The sequence below is a fragment of the Oryctolagus cuniculus genome, chromosome 9, assembly GCF_051225735.1.
Source record: "Oryctolagus cuniculus isolate XC-2025 breed Fujian yellow rabbit chromosome 9, ASM5122573v1, whole genome shotgun sequence".
In the NCBI taxonomy this organism is placed as follows: Eukaryota; Metazoa; Chordata; class Mammalia; order Lagomorpha; family Leporidae; genus Oryctolagus; species Oryctolagus cuniculus.
In genome coordinates this window covers 656,513-671,127 of record NC_142875.1, presented here as the reverse complement: position 1 = coordinate 671,127, position 14,615 = coordinate 656,513, and the positions used below count along the sequence as shown (strand labels likewise).

General features: G+C 63.8%; 1 protein-coding gene across 9 annotated transcripts; it reads right to left on the bottom strand.

The window, feature by feature from the left end:
- On the bottom strand, positions 1–14,330 carry GRTP1 (growth hormone regulated TBC protein 1). Of its 9 annotated transcripts, XR_016212648.1 has the most exons (9): positions 14,108–14,290; positions 13,736–13,887; positions 8,666–8,824; positions 7,487–7,611; positions 5,877–5,973; positions 2,077–2,222; positions 795–967; positions 476–661; positions 1–251 (listed from the first exon to the last, which is right to left on the bottom strand). XR_016212648.1 is itself a non-coding variant. In XM_051841702.2 (8 exons), the coding sequence occupies exons 1-8, from the start codon at positions 14,152–14,154 to the stop codon at positions 162–164; spliced, it is 1,029 nt and encodes a 342-aa protein (XP_051697662.1). In that variant the 5' UTR covers positions 14,155–14,329; the 3' UTR covers positions 1–161. The 9 variants fall into 9 exon arrangements, 8 of the variants coding, with proteins under 8 accessions (XP_051697662.1, XP_089159482.1, XP_089159481.1 ...); XM_051841702.2 differs by lacking the exon at positions 2,077–2,222 and having other exon boundaries at positions 14,108–14,329; XM_089303356.1 differs by lacking the exon at positions 13,736–13,887 and having other exon boundaries at positions 1–248.
- Positions 14,331–14,615: the final 285 nt, after the last annotated feature.

The following is a 14,615-nucleotide window of genomic DNA, read 5'->3' as shown; positions in this document are numbered from 1 at the left end:
GCACAGGCGTTGAGATGCTTTATTAGCAAACACCTCATTGTACATCATCCCTAATGTCTGATGACAGCAGGCTTTCCTCACAAGCGTGACGGGCGGGGCCGTTTACACGCCGTAAGAATCCACAGCAAGTGCGGTGCTCAGTCCAGCGCCTGTGGGTGGGCTCAGCCCTGGGCCAGCAGCGCGGCCCTGCAGGTCTCACGCAGCTTGGTGATGGTCGTCATGGGCAGGCTCCCAGGCTCCGAAAACACCTTCTGGGGAGAGACGGGGCTGTTGGAAAGGGGCACACGCGGGCCCCAGCTGTCCGTCAGGGCTCGACCAGGCCCCAGGCTGCCGCCACCGTCCCGTGGCCAGGTAGCTCTGACACTGGGTACGTCAGGTGAGCAGCCCCTCAGCCCCCCACGGGCGCTCAGACCACCAGCCTCTGACACGCGTGAGCCCTGGGACAGCCCCGCCCGCTGGGACACCGCAGACTCACCTGCATGAACGCATGGCACTCGGTCACAAAAGGGCCCCGCGTGATCTGCTTGAACTTGTCACAGATGTCTGGCGCACTGGCGGCTTCCAGGATCAGAGCCTGGTGCTGCTTGATCAAGGTCAGGGCCACACGGAAGATGATCTTGGAGCCCTCGTTAAACAGGCAGTCCCAGATCCGCAGCACGGTCTGCAGGGGACGCACCCGGTCAGGCCACGGCGGCCACTCACCTCCACGGGCAGGATGTCCACCGACAGGCAGTCCCAGGTCCACAGCACGGTCTGCGGGGGACGCACCCAGACAGGCCACGGCGGCCACTCACCTCCACGGGCAGGATGTCCACAAACAGGCAGATGAACCAGCGGGACACGAGCAGCGTCCACATCACGCCGTGCCCGTCCATGAGGGCCGCCACGGCCGGCAGCTTCATCCTGACCAGCTCTGCGAGCACCTGCTGGTCAGTCTTGAGGCCCAGCATCTCAGGGCTATAGTAATCTGCACAGGAGTGGGAAAGGAGCCGGAGTCAGGCTGCCCGTCCCCCGAGGAGGACTCAAGGGGGGACGGCCGGGGGTCAGGGTGGTTGTAACCTGCAGGCGAGCCCGGGTTCCAGTCCCATCCGGCTCCCTGCTGATACACCCGGGAAGGCGGTGGAGGATGATCCAGGCACTTGGGCCCCTGCCACCCAAGTGGGAGACCAGGATGGAGTTCTTGGCTTCAGCCTGGCCCAGACCTGGCTGCTGGACCATTTGGAGATGAACCAGCAGATGGAAGATGTCTCTGTGACTCTGTCACTTTGCCTTTCAAATAAATCTTAAAGAATTAGAAGGAGGGGTTCTGGCGCTATGGTGTAGTACGTCTCCACCTGCAGCACTGGAATCCCATACGGATGCTGGTTTGAGTCCCAGCTGCTCCACTTCCAACCCAGCTCTCTGCTGTGGCCTGGGAAAGCAGTGGAGGATGGCTCAGGTCCTTGGCCCCTGCATCCACGTGGGAGACCCAGGTCCTGGCTCCTGGCTTCGCATCAGCCCAGCTCCAGCCCTTGCAGCCATTTGGGGAGTGAACAACAGGTGGAAGACTTTTCTGTTTTTCTGTCTCCCTCTCTGTAACTCCACCTCTCAAAAAAAAAAAAAAAAAAAAAAAAAAAAAAAAACAACACACCTTAAAACAGAAACCTAGGTCACAAACAAGTCTGCAGGCAGAAACAGACCTTGGCCAGACGTGTGGTGTGGTGGTCATCGCTTAGACCCCTGCACCCTGTGTCGGAGGGTCTGGGCTAAGTCCTGGCTTCCTTACTGCCCACCTGGCTCCCTGCGTGTGTGTCCTGGGAGGCTGCGGGTGATGGGTTGGGTACTTGGGTTCCTGCCACCCACTTGGGAGACCTGTATGGGGTTCCAAGCTCCTGGCTTTGGCTTGGCTCAGCCGTGGCTGTTGCAGGGATGTGGGGAGTGAACCAGCACATAGAAGTGTGCTCGCTTGCTCTCTAAGTGAAAAATAAATAAATACAAGCAAGCACCCATGCTCACGGCAGTGTTGCCACAACAGCTGGAGGTGCCCGCCGGGGATGGACAGCAGGCCAGAGTGGTCCCCTGGAGGGGTTCTGATACCTGCCAGCACCCGTGAGGTGGCAGACGCAGGAAGCACCGGCATGGGGGCCCGAGTCAGAAATGGCTGGCGGCTGCCGTGGGCCCCACACTGTCTAGTGGGGGCAGTTTCCGCTGGGGAAGACGAGGAAGTCCAGAGATGAGTGGCTCTAGAAACAGATGCACGCTCAGACTGACGGACACGTGTGTGTCCATCTCCCTGGGCACGGGCCTCTGCCTCTCCAGCTTGTTACTGCGACGCGGTGAATGTCCACATGTGGTCTGTGCCAGAGGAGACCCGGCAAGTGGTCCACACCCCTGACCTCGCCGTGAACCCACAGACCGGGCCACGGCACAGCCTCAGGCAAGGGGTGGCTGAGGAAGCTCACGTCCGGCCAGGGGCCACTGAGAGCCACAAAAGCCACCTCAGCCACAAAGGAGCAAGCGCTGAACAATCCTCCCCTTTCCTCCTCCACCCAGCCAGGGAGGCGAGGGGCGGTCAGCATTGACCCCCAGACCCCACGTGGCGCCGGAGAGGAGGCCAGCGCCAGGAATCCCGGCCAAGGCCCAGCGTGACCTTGGCCAGGTCAGAGCAGCTTCCAGAAATAGAGGCGCTTACCTCCCGCCCGGGGCACCACAGCTGAGCCGGTGCCGGGATTACCTTAAGCCGGGCAGCTCCTGCCACGCCTCCTGGACAGCAAGGACAGCCCCCGGCTGGCCACGCACAGAGGTGCCTCCAGCTCCCGGTCAGGGCCACTCACAGGCTGCCTGATGCCTCCAGAAAGTGGCCCTGGCCTGTCCTTGCCCCCCTGGGGACACCGGCACCTTTGCCAGTCCCTCACACACCCCTCATCAGGGATCCAGGTGCCCCATTCCGTCCCACCCCAGCCCTTGGTGTCGGCACCTCCTAGCTTCCTTTTGTACCGGACACACGTGTTCCCGCTCATGCACTCACACGGGCCGGCTGGTGAGCGCCCAGGTGCCCAGCACACACCCGCACAGGCTGCCCACCCCCGGGTCCCCACCGTCGCGAGCCGCCTGTGACCGCACTGGAGACGGAGGGGCTGTGGCCTTGGCATCTTTGGGCCTGCAAACCCTGCTGGCCGTGTGCAGGCTGGGGCCACGGGCGACAGGCGATCCCAGCCCAGTCCCTAGGCCACCCACACTGGGGATCCAGGGTGGCCGGCCACAGGGGAGGGCTCAGGGCCGCGACTGCCTCAGGGAACCGCCTGGGCGCTGGGCCCGCACTCCCGCCCTGGAGCACCGCCGATCTTTGTAACTCCAGGCCAGCAGCCTGTCTCTCCAACGTCATTGTCGATTCTTACGTAATCGTATTTTCATACCTCTGAGGGGTGTTCGGTCCTGGGCCGCCTGCCTTGTTCTCAGGGATTTGAAGTTTCGCCCTCTCACGTTGGAGTCTCTGACCCACGGGCGGGGCTCGGAGCAGCGACCTCGATTCTGCCACCGGCTCTCGCCCGTCTGCCCCAATGCTGCCCTGTGAGCACCGTGGCACCCTGGCTGCCTGGCTTTGCTCTGCCTGGACTTCTCCCGGGATGGAGCCATCGCTGCATTCCAGGGGTGACTGTGTGGACAGACTCGGCAGCCAGCCTGTCGGTTCGGTCACCCTGGCTCAGCCTGCGTGCGCCGGGTGTCCGCGCACCCGGAGTTGGTCAGCAGCTGTCTCTCCTCTCTCCTGCAGGACTTGCTGGAAACAGAGGAGCTGTCTGCTCCAAGGCTTGGGGAGGCGTGGAAATCTGTGTGCCACAGGGCAGCTCTGTTAGGTTGTGTTTTCCCAAAACACCCGCGTGACAGAGAGACAGGTGTGTCAGGAGCCACCTCTTCTGTCCTCAGCGCTGTGGCCACTGCGCTTCTGCAGCGAGACCAGCTCCGCACGTGCCTTGTGTAGTTAAGGGCAGGGTAACCGCGGCACTGACATGGGCCTGGGCAGGCAGGGCGTCGGTGAGAGCTGAGGAGCCGGGCAGGGGCGGCCAGCACCCAGGGGTGTGCACCACCCCGGCCCTGTCACCCTCCGTGCCAAATCAACACGGCTGGCGCTTGGCACACCGCTCCCATCATGCAGCTCAGCCGGCAGACCCCACGACACCTGCCTGAGAGCAGGACCTGGCTGAGCCCGCCCTGGCCCCGGCCCCGGCCGAGTCCACAGGGCCTTCTGTAACGCGGCTTTCGATCCAAGACCTGCCTCTCTCACACACGCACACGCACACACACACGTGAGCCCAGCTGACCCCTCACACGCACACACACACCTGTGACCCACCTGACCCCTCACACACACACACACACACACACACACACACCTGTGACCCCCTGACCCTTAAGTCATACACGCACAAATATGTGTGACCCCACCTGACCTCTCATACACACACACAGACACACACACACCCCTGTGGCCCCACCTGACCCCTCACACACGCACACAGACATGTGAGGCCAGCTGACCCCTCAGTCACACATGCACACACACGTGAGACCCCACTTGACCCCTCACACATGCACACACATGTGAAGTCGCCTGATCTCTCACACACACATGTGAGGCCCCCGACCTCTCATACACGCACACACACACACACCTATGACACTACCTGACCTCTCACGCACACACACACCTGTGACCCCCACCTGACCTCTCTCACACACACACACCTGTGACCTCACCTGACCCCTCACACATGCACACACACACACACACACATGAGATCGCCTCCCCTCACACATGCACACACACACACGTGAGGTCACCTGACCTCTCACACATGCACACACACACCTGTGTCCCCGCCTGCCCCCGCAGTCCCACACACGCACACGTGTGAGGTCACACTGGCTCCCAGAGTTGAGTCCACACGAACGTCAGGGAGGTCCCAACGCCTCCACGGAGCAGAGCCCACAGGGGACCACAGGGCTGAAGGGCCGTTTTCAGTGCAGCCGTGAAACGCCCGAGCCGAGGCGAGCCAACTCCGTGCTGGGGGCTTTCAGCCCTCAGCCCAGGTGCAGCCTCCGGGGAGGGGGGTCTCAGGGCCCGAGCCGAGGCGAGCCAGCTCCATGCTGGGGGCTTCCAGCCCCGCAGCCCAGGTGCAGCCTCTGGGGAGGGGGGTCTCAGGGCCCGAGCCGAGGCGAGCCAGCTCCATGCTGGGGGCTTCCAGCCCTCAGCCCAGGTGCAGCCTTGGAGGGGGTCTCAGGGCCCGAGCCGAGGCGAGCCAGCTCCGTGCTGGGGGCTTCCAGCCCTCAGCCCAGGTGCAGCCTTGGAGGGGGTCTCAGGGCCCGAGCCGAGGTGAGCCAGCTCCGTGCTGGGGGCTTCCAGCCCCGCAGCCCAGGTGCAGCCTTGGAGGGGGTCTCAGGGCCTGAGCCGAGGTGAGCCAGCTCCGTGCTGGGGGCTTCCAGCCCTCAGCCCAGGTGCAGCCTTGGAGGGGGTCTCAGGGCCCGAGCCGAGGTGAGCCAGCTCCGTGCTGGGGGCTTCCAGCCCCGCAGCCCAGGTGCAGCCTCCCGGGGAGCGAGGAGGACAACTTGCTCCAGCGGGAGTATGGGGCCCCCAGGACCTCAGTGCCTCTGAGTGCAGGGCCCACGTTGAGCCCCGTCACCCACGGACAGGCCTCAGCACACAGACCCGGGGCAAACACGACCACAGCCGACACCAAGCCTGAGTCGGCGCCCACCGGTTAGGACCGCCTCTCCGCTAAGCCGACGGTGAGAACTTGCACTCAGCTCCCAGACAGCCCTGCACTTGGCAGCAACAGCCACAGCCGAAGCATGGCGGGCACACGGCGGGTACAAGGTGGGCACATGGCGGGCACACGTACCGGGCAGTATTCTTCCAACAAGCGCGTCCAATAGCCAGAAAGATTCTTCCTCGTTCTTCGTGATAAGGATCAAATAGCCTGCGATAAAGTTCATCCCCTGAAATTGGAAAAATGGGAGGCGCGAACGCAGAGTCGCGGGGCCGCTCGCCGCTGGGGCCCTCCTCTGCTCTTCCCCGCGGAACCCGGGAGACGGGAAAGGCTGTGTTCCAGTGCGAATCCAGAGAGCGAGGCGTGGCTCAGGGAGGCCCCGCCCCCTGGGGGGGCACTGAAATCAAGGCTCACCACCGCCTTCTAGAAAGCTCAGTCCGACTGCCTACCGCAGGGCCACCACAGAACCCACGCCTGGACAGAACCGCGGGAGCGCGACTCGTGCTGGAGACTGGGTGGGGGCTCCCAGTGCACAGGGGGCCGAGGGTGGGAGTTGCCAGAAACTGCGAGAAGCGCCTGGACCTTTCGATCCTGCACTCTGTTAGATTTATGCCCTTTTGTGCTTTGATTTGCTGGTGTTATTGCAAATGGTCCTTATAGGAAATGATGTATTTATTTGAAAGGCAGGGCAACAGAGAGAGGAGAGAGACCACTCCCATCTTTTTTTTTTTTTTTTTTTTTTTTGACAGGCAGAGTGGACAGTGAGAGAGAGAGACAGAGAGAAAGGTCTTCCTTTGCCGTTGGTTCACCCTCCAATGGCCGGCGCACCGCGCTGATCCGATGGCAGGAGCCAGGAGCCAGGAGCCAGGTGCTTCTCCTGGTCTCCCATGGGGTGCAGAGCCCAAGCACCTGGGCCATCCTCCACTGCACTCCCTGGCCACAGCAGAGAGCTGGCCTGGAAGAGGGGCAACCGGGACAGAATCCGGCGCCCCAACCGGGACTAGAACCCGGTGTGCCGGCGCCGCAAGGCGGAGGATTAGCCTAGTGAGCCGCGGCGCCGGCCGACCACTCCCATCTAATGCCTGCAACAGCCAGGGCTGGGCCAGGCCAAAGTCGGGAGCCTGGCGCTCCCTCTGGGTCACCCACGGGGGTGGCAGCAACCCCAGCACTTGAGCCGTCACTGCCGCCTCCCAGGCGTAGGTGAGCGGGCGCTGGACAGGAGCCAGGCACTCCAGCGCCTTGGTGCCTGCCCCTAGGCTACTGCTAAACCCGCTCCTCCTCCCCTCCGGAAGCTCCCAGCGCTGCTGCTCACGGTACCCGGGCCCCGGCCTCCAGGAGCTCATGATGCCCAGCGCAGGGGAGGCCCCCTCTGCTCCCGGTGACAGCCAGGGACAGCCAGCTCGGGCTCCTGCTGTGTGCCGTGCCGGGCGAGGCCAGGCACGGGCCACCCACCCAGCCCAGGGCAAGCTCAGCGAAGGGACCTGACCCGGGCCCTGGCTCTGCTGGCCTGCAGGTAGGAACGCTGCACACGGCCAGCCCTGCTGATGCACACGGCACTGAAACAGTGGGCGTGGCCTCCAGGACACACCGTCCCCACAGCACACGGGCAGTCCACAGCGGGGCGTGTCTGCTCTGTGTCCCGTCACCCCCCTCCTCCAGACTCCCACCCTCACCCGTCTACACCCGCTGCTGCCCTGGCGAGGCCTGGTGGCAGGGAGTATACGGCCCGGGCTGACACTCACCTGGCAGTAGCCCACACCCTGGTTGTGGCGCCCGTACGCCAGCAGCACGTTGTACAGGGCCTGCTGCAGGCAGGGCTCCGCGCTCTTCCGGAACCTCACGTTGTCCGGGAAGGTCCGGTTCAGATCTGCTCAGGAATCACAGCAAAGGGCACTCAGGACCCTCTCCAGGCCCCATCCCGGGGTCTCAGCCGTGGTCCCCACCCTGCTGCCCTTGAGTCCCCGAGAAAGGCCCGGCCGCTGCCCTGGGTACACCGCAGATGACCAGGGAGGACGGGGCCGGCCTGGGTGCTGGCTCCCAGCCAGCCTTCTGCTCGGGACCAGGGCTCCTGCGGGCCCAGGCGGCTGCTGACCCGGCTCCCCGCCCCCTCCTCACTGGCCACTGCCCCCCAGGGCCAGGGTCGGCAGGGCAGTAAGCCCGGCCTCCAGCTCGCGGGGCCCCGCCCGTCTCTGCCAGGCAGCCTGTTCTGGAATTCTCAACATGCCCGACACCGGCGTCCGTCAGGAGGACGCGCACGCCTGTTACCCAGCAGTCCCCGAGGCTTTGGCCTCTGCCTGGGGAGGAGGGAGGCCCACACCTGCAGCCCCCCAGGGCAGTCAGGGTCACGGGCTGCAGCAGCGTCCCGCAGGAAGACGAAATCGTCAGAAAGCACGTGTCCAGAACACACTAGGGGCCTCCTCGGGCCTCGGCCTCCCGGGGCCGTCCGCTGTCCCCGACCACGGCCCGCGCTGGGGCAGCCGCTTCCTCAACCTCTCAGTTCTCTAAAGCAGTAGGGCTTTCAAAAATCCCACATTTTGTATTTAATTTAAATTTCCCCAAGACCATGAAAATCAGAAAAGCAGATTATTTGCCAAAAAAGCTACGAGTTCAGGTGAAACTGTCGTGGTGTTTGCTCCTCGCAGTGCCCACGCCCAGGAGAAAGCAGCCGGGCCGGGCGGGGCGGGGACACTAGGACACGGCAGCAGGGGTGCTGGCTGCGGGTGGGGTGCGTGTCCCGCTTCCCCTCGGTCTCCGGGGGCCGCTGTTCAGGGGCCGCCTTGAGAAATCAGTGTGCTCACCACCAGGTTCGCTCCTGGCTGCCCAGAGACCGCGTTCCCCCGGGATTCTCCCGCGCCTACCACCAGTCTCCCCCCAGCCCGGGACTCTCGGCACCCCACGCCCGGGCCAGCGCACGCTCCCACCTGTCCGGATGGCCTCCTGCAGGCCGGGGTTGCCGCCTCCCTGGACAAGGCGCTGGTAGTAGCCAGGGTTCCGGTCCATCTGGGCCTGGGCTCCGCTCACGGCCATCCAGACGTGGGCGCGGTGCTGCAGCGGGACCCCCTTCCTGACATAGCGCTTCACTGCAAGACACGGCAGACGCGGGCGGCAGCTGTAGCAGCCCCTCACTCCCAGACCCCTGGCTGCCACTCCACACGCACACACATGCATGCACACATGCACATGTATGTGCACATGCGCACACGTGTACACACACCCAGGCACACAGAGAAAGATCCCACCCCTCACTCCCAGACCCCTGGCTGCCACTCCTCACGCACACATCAGATCAGAACCTCGTCCATCGCTACCCAAACTGATGCATGCGCTCCACAAACCCTGCCTTCCTGCCCAGGACCCAGCACAGTCAGACAGCACCCGGCCCACCCAGGACCTAGAACAGCCAGACAGCACCAGGCCTACCCAGGACCCAGCACAGCCAGAGAGCGCCTGGCCCACCCAGGACCCAGCACAGTCAGACAGCACCCAGCCCACCCAAGACCCAGCACAGTCAGACAGCACCCAGGACCTAGAACAGCCAGACAGCACCTGGCCCACCCAGGACCCAGCACAGTCAGACAGCACCTGGCCCACCCAGGACCCAGCACAGTCAGACAGCACCCAGGACCTAGAACAGCCAGACAGCACCCGGCCCACCCAGGACCCAGCACAGCCAGACAGCACCTGGCCCACCTAGGACCCAGCACAGTCAGACAGCGTCTGGCCCACACAGGATCCAGCACAGTCAGACAGCACCTGGCCCACCCAGGACCCAGTACAGTCAGACAGCGCCCGGCCCACCCAGGACCTAGAACAATCAGATAGCACCTGGCCCACCCAGGACCCAGCACAGTCAGACAGCACCTCGCCCACCCAGAACCCAGCACAGTCGGACAGTACCCGGCCCACCCAAGACCCAGCACAGTCAGAGAGCACCCAGCTCACCCAGAACCTAGCACAGTCAGAGAGCACCCAGCCCACCCAGGACCCAGCACAGTCAGACAGCGCCCAGCTCACTCAGGACCCAGCACAGTCAGACAGCACTTGGCGCACGAAGAACCTAGCACAGTCAGTGCCCAGCCCACCCAGAACAACAAGGCAGGGGTGGTCCGATCTCAGGACAGTGATAGAAAGAAAGGACCGGCCGCAGTCACTGGCATTTCTGCAAACTAACGAGTAACTGGAAGCCAAAGACTCCGAGACGGTTCCAGGGCGGGCACTGTGGGGCAGCAGGCTAGCCGCTGCCTGGAATGCCCACCCTGCATCGGGCCAGCTCTGCCTCTGCCCCACTTCACGCTGCTGGCCTTAGGAAGGCTGACGATGGCCCACGTTCTCGGGTTCCTGCCTCCAGGGGAGACACGGATGAGACAACAGGTGCTGGCTCACACTGGCTGCTGCAGGCATCTGGGGCGTGAACCAGTGGACGGAAGGTTCCTCTCTGCTCTGCCCTGCCTGTCAAATGAATCCTTAACAATCAACAAAACAGCATCATTTACAACACCACCAAGAACTCAAAGGACAAATCAATCTAACAACATCTGCAGAACCCGAGCGCTGAACTCTGCACAAGAAGTCAGAGGAGACGGCAGGTTCTCAGTGGCAGGCTCCCCCCAAGACTCGGCTCTTCCCGAACTGACTACGACGCCCTGCCGTGGCCACAGGGCCCCAGCTTCACCTAGAAACCAGAAAGGACCAAATCCACTAGAAGAGAGGCCACAGCAGTGGCTCCGCCTGATGTCAAGGCGTGTCATGAAGCCACAGTGCTAAAGGAAACGTGGCGACGGGCAGCCCTCAGGCAGGAATAAGGGGGAGTAATAAAGAACCCCGACACAGACCACACCCAGATCAGCCGCTCTGACACCGTGGCAGGGAAAGGTGTGTGCGCAGCAGGGAGGGGCCAGGAGGAAGACAGCCTCACACAGAGCCAAGGCGCCCGGGCCTCGGAACACGACGTGCAACTCCCTTCTTGCCGAACACACACCAGCACCCGGCCCAGAACCCCCTCCACAGCGTCTGCCCAAGAGAAATGAAAACTAAGCTCACACAAAAACCAGGGCGTGAACATGCATGACGCCGGCCTAAACTGGACATCACAGTGCACCCTGGTCAGCAGTGCCGGTCCGGCGATCGCAGGCACCAGCTCCGACACCTACAACCCTGAGCCCCTGCCTCGGGGCCGCCCCAGGGACACTCCTACAAACTTACTTGGTTTATTTACTGGAGAGACAGGGAAAGAGCAAGCGCAGGGCAATGGAGCACTCCCGTCTGCTGGGTCACTCCAGGGCCAAGGCCAGGAGCCTGGAACTCCACCCAGGGCTCCCACACGGAGCCCAGGGGCTATCCTGGGTACCTGGGTACTGGCCATCCTCTGCTGCCTTCGCAGGCGCATCAGCAGGGAGCTGGGTTGGAAGCGGAGCAGCCGGGACTCGAGCCGGCATAGCAGGCTTCACTTGCTGCCCACAACATGGGTGCTGGGCTTTCAGTGTCTGTCTGTGAGAATATGTGTCTGCGATGCAATTCCCGTTTGCATGGTTTAGTTTGATTTCTAAGGAACAGAGGAGACATGAGAGAAGCCACACTTGCTATAGAAGAGAGAATTTAGGGTTCACGGGGCCCAAGAAGAAGCAGAAAACACCACCTTAGGAAGCTGTCTCCCAAGACACCAAACGCCAAGCCTGGACCCCATTCTGTCACTAGGGGGCATTAAGACAGAAAGGACACCGGAAAACCCTCCCCCTCAAAGCAGGGGAAAAGCCAGTGAGACCCCAAACACCCTTAGGGGGCTAAGGGGCTGGTCCTGCAGGCCCCTCCCAGCAGCTCTGCCCCCAGCATTGAGGACCCCAGGGCCACACCCCAGATGCTGAGTCATGCATGCGCCCAGGACCGGGTCACCGTACCAAAATGACAGCCGGACTCACCCCCACATCCAAGGGCAAACGAACATGCTGCAGCTTCAATAAAACCCAGCTTACACTCTGGGAAGGAGCCGACAAGCCACATGCTCAGGTAAAGCAAAAACCAGCTGCTGAGTTTGGCCTGCGGGCGGGGGTGAGAACCTGGGAGGAGTCGGCCCCAACCACCCTGGCTGGAAACCGGAGACCCACCCTCACCCCAGAAAAGCAGAGATGGGGGCCTGCGCCACGGTGTGGTAGGTAAAGCCTCCATCTGCAGCGCCGGCATCCCATACGGATGCCAATTCGACTCCCAGCTGCTCCACTTCCAATCCAGCTCCCTGCTGTGGCCTGGGAAAGCAGTAGAAGATGGCCCAAGTCCTTGGACCCCTGCACCCATGTGGGAGAGCCGGAAGAAGCTCCTGGCTTCAGATCAGCCTAACTCTGGCTGTTGTGGTCATTTGGGGACTGAAACAGCAGATGGAAGACCTCTCTGCCTCTCCAATAAATAATCTTTAAAAAGAAAAAAAAGAAAGAAAAGAGACGGGACAGAACGAGAGGATGGAACTGAGGAGCAGTGGCTGTGTGCGTCTGTCACGTGAAGACAGCAGGCTGGTGCACAGGGCTGACCCCAGCTCTCAGTGACCTGGAGCTGCCCCAGACATGGCCCCGCTCATGGCTGCAAGACGGGCGGCCTTCTGCACCCGCCGCAGGACCTGGGTGCACCTGTGTGCACATCCTGCAGCTGAGTACAGTGCTGACCGTGTGCGCAGCTGGCTCGCTCGGGGCCAGCGCCGTGGAGCGGCAGGTTGAGCCGCTACTTGCCGCGTTGGCTTCCCACCTCCCAGATACTCCGTTTCTCCGCTTCCATTCCAGCTTTGGGCTAATGCGTCCGGGAAGGCAGCAGGTGACAGCCCAAGTACTCGGTCGGGTCTCTGCCACCCACATGGGAGACAGATGGGGTTCCCTGGCTCCTGGCTTTGCTCCCATCTGGGGAGTGAACCAGCAGATGGACGGTCTCTCTCTCTCTCTCAGGTCCTCCTTGTCACTCTGCCAGCCCAGCTCCTGCCTCTGCTGCCCTGCAGTCCACCATGGACAGCGCAGAGGATGGGCCGCCTCCCCCACCCTTCCTTCCAACCAGGCAGCATTTCCCAGGACCTGTCTTGGACCACCACTCTGGACCCCCACTAACCTCCCAGGACCTCCATGGACCACCACTCTGGACCCCCACTAACCTCCCAGGGCCCACATGGACCACCACTCTGGACCCCCACTAACCTCCCAGGACCTCCATGGACCACCACTCTAGACCCCCACTAACCTCCCAGGGCCTCCATGGACCACCACTCTAGACCCCCACTAACCTCCCAGGACCTCCATGGACCACCACTCTAGACCCCCACTAACCTCCCAGGGCCCACATGGACCGCAACTCTAGACACCCCACTAACCTCCTCAAGTCCTTTAGTCGCCACCTCCCTCTGCTGGCTTCTGGCTGACCACACAGTTCCAGCCCCAGGCCCTGGTGCGGGGTCCCCATGTCATCTCCTATGCTCCCCCACATCTGGTCCGGGCTGCCCCTCTCACTGGGAGCCCCAACACCCCACTCTGCCCCCCGAGCCCGTCCTGTCTCTGCAGCCACTGCTTCGGCCAACACTGGAGTCCTGTTCCACCGAGCACTGCTCCAGGTACTGAGGGTCTGGCGGCCGGAGCAGGTAGGGTGCTGATCCCAAGCAGAAGAGAACCCAGGGGGACCTGTGCCGCTGGCACAGCGCTGAGAAAGGCAGGCAGGGAACGGCGGGCGCCTGGGAGCAGCCGGCTGGTGGACCCCCTCAAGAGGGGAGGGGTCCCATGCTTCCCTTTAGGGCTGGCACGGATCAGGCGCGACCCAGAGGGGTGAGGGGGACAGAGGAGGGGCGGCAGGCCGAGGTGGGTCCTGCGAGGGTGGTTTTGTCCCAGGCCCGATCCGGTCCAGACAAGGAAGACGCTGCTTTCCTCGGACCCGCGGCGACCCTGGCCTTCGAGCCTCCTCCTGCCGGCAGGGTGGGCCCCGGGCTCCTCTTGCCCGCCCAGCGCTGCGCGTGGCCGGGGAGCTGCGCCCACCTGTGCCGCTCCTGCGGACGCCGCGGCTGCGCCGGAGCAGCCGGGACCACTTGGCCGCCCTCCTGGTGAGAACCACGAGGTAGGAGGAGAAGAACTCCTCGTAGGCGGCGTAGTCGAAGTCCTCCGGCCTCTCGAATCCGTACGGGTCAATCCTGCGCGGCAAGGGGCAGGGGCGGCTGCGGGTCAACTTAGCACGCGCACCGCGCTCTGCGTGCACCTGCGTTCCGCGCGCGTCGTGGGGAGGACGCGGGCCCGCGAAGGGCCCCGCACGCAGGAGGGGCCGAGCTGGGGACCCTACGCTGGCGGGAGCGTCCGGACCCCCGCGCCCCTACCATCGCCACCCACCTGGGACCCTGGACACCCCCTACCCACCTGGGCACCCGGGCGCGCGCGTCCTGCAAGCACTCGGTCGGCTCCATCGGGAGGGGGGCCAGGGCCCCGCCCGGAGCCGCAAGGACCGCGGAGCCGGGACAGCGGGTCCCAAGTCCGCGCACGGAGCCAGGGACGCGTCCTTCCGGTGGAGCGGGACGGGGGCGGGGCTGGCGCCGGGTGGAGAGCCGGGTGTGGGGGTGGGTGACTTGGGAAGGGGCGGGGAACGCCGGAGCGGGAGGGACCCGACAGGGGCGGGGCGGGGCGGGGGTGGGGCCAATAGGGAGCAGGGGGAGGGGACCTCTGGAGGGGCAGGGGACGCGGAGCGGGGAGGGCTGGAGGAGAGGCGGGGCGCGGGGAGCCGGGCTCGCAGTCCCGGCTGCACCTGCTGCTGCGCCCCGGGGGGGCCGGCGCCGGGAAGCTGGGGAGGTCTGGCTCCTCGCGCCCCTCCGACCCTCGCGCCTTGACACCTGCCATCTGACGCCTGCTTTTAAGTTTTTATGCAGCAAAT

Bases quoted from the DNA above. Each gene is read 5' to 3' on its own strand.
- GRTP1 (XM_051841702.2), bottom strand. From the start codon at position 14,154: ATGGAGCCGACCGAGTGCTTGCAGGACGCGCGCGCCCGGGTGCCCAG. The intron at 5,974-7,486 runs GTGAGTGTCAGC...TTCCAATTTCAG, and splicing joins AGGGTGTGGGCTACTGCCAG to GGGATGAACTTTATCGCAGG. The intron at 252-475 runs GTGAGTCTGCGG...GTCTCTCCCCAG, and splicing joins AGTGCCATGCGTTCATGCAG to AAGGTGTTTTCGGAGCCTGG.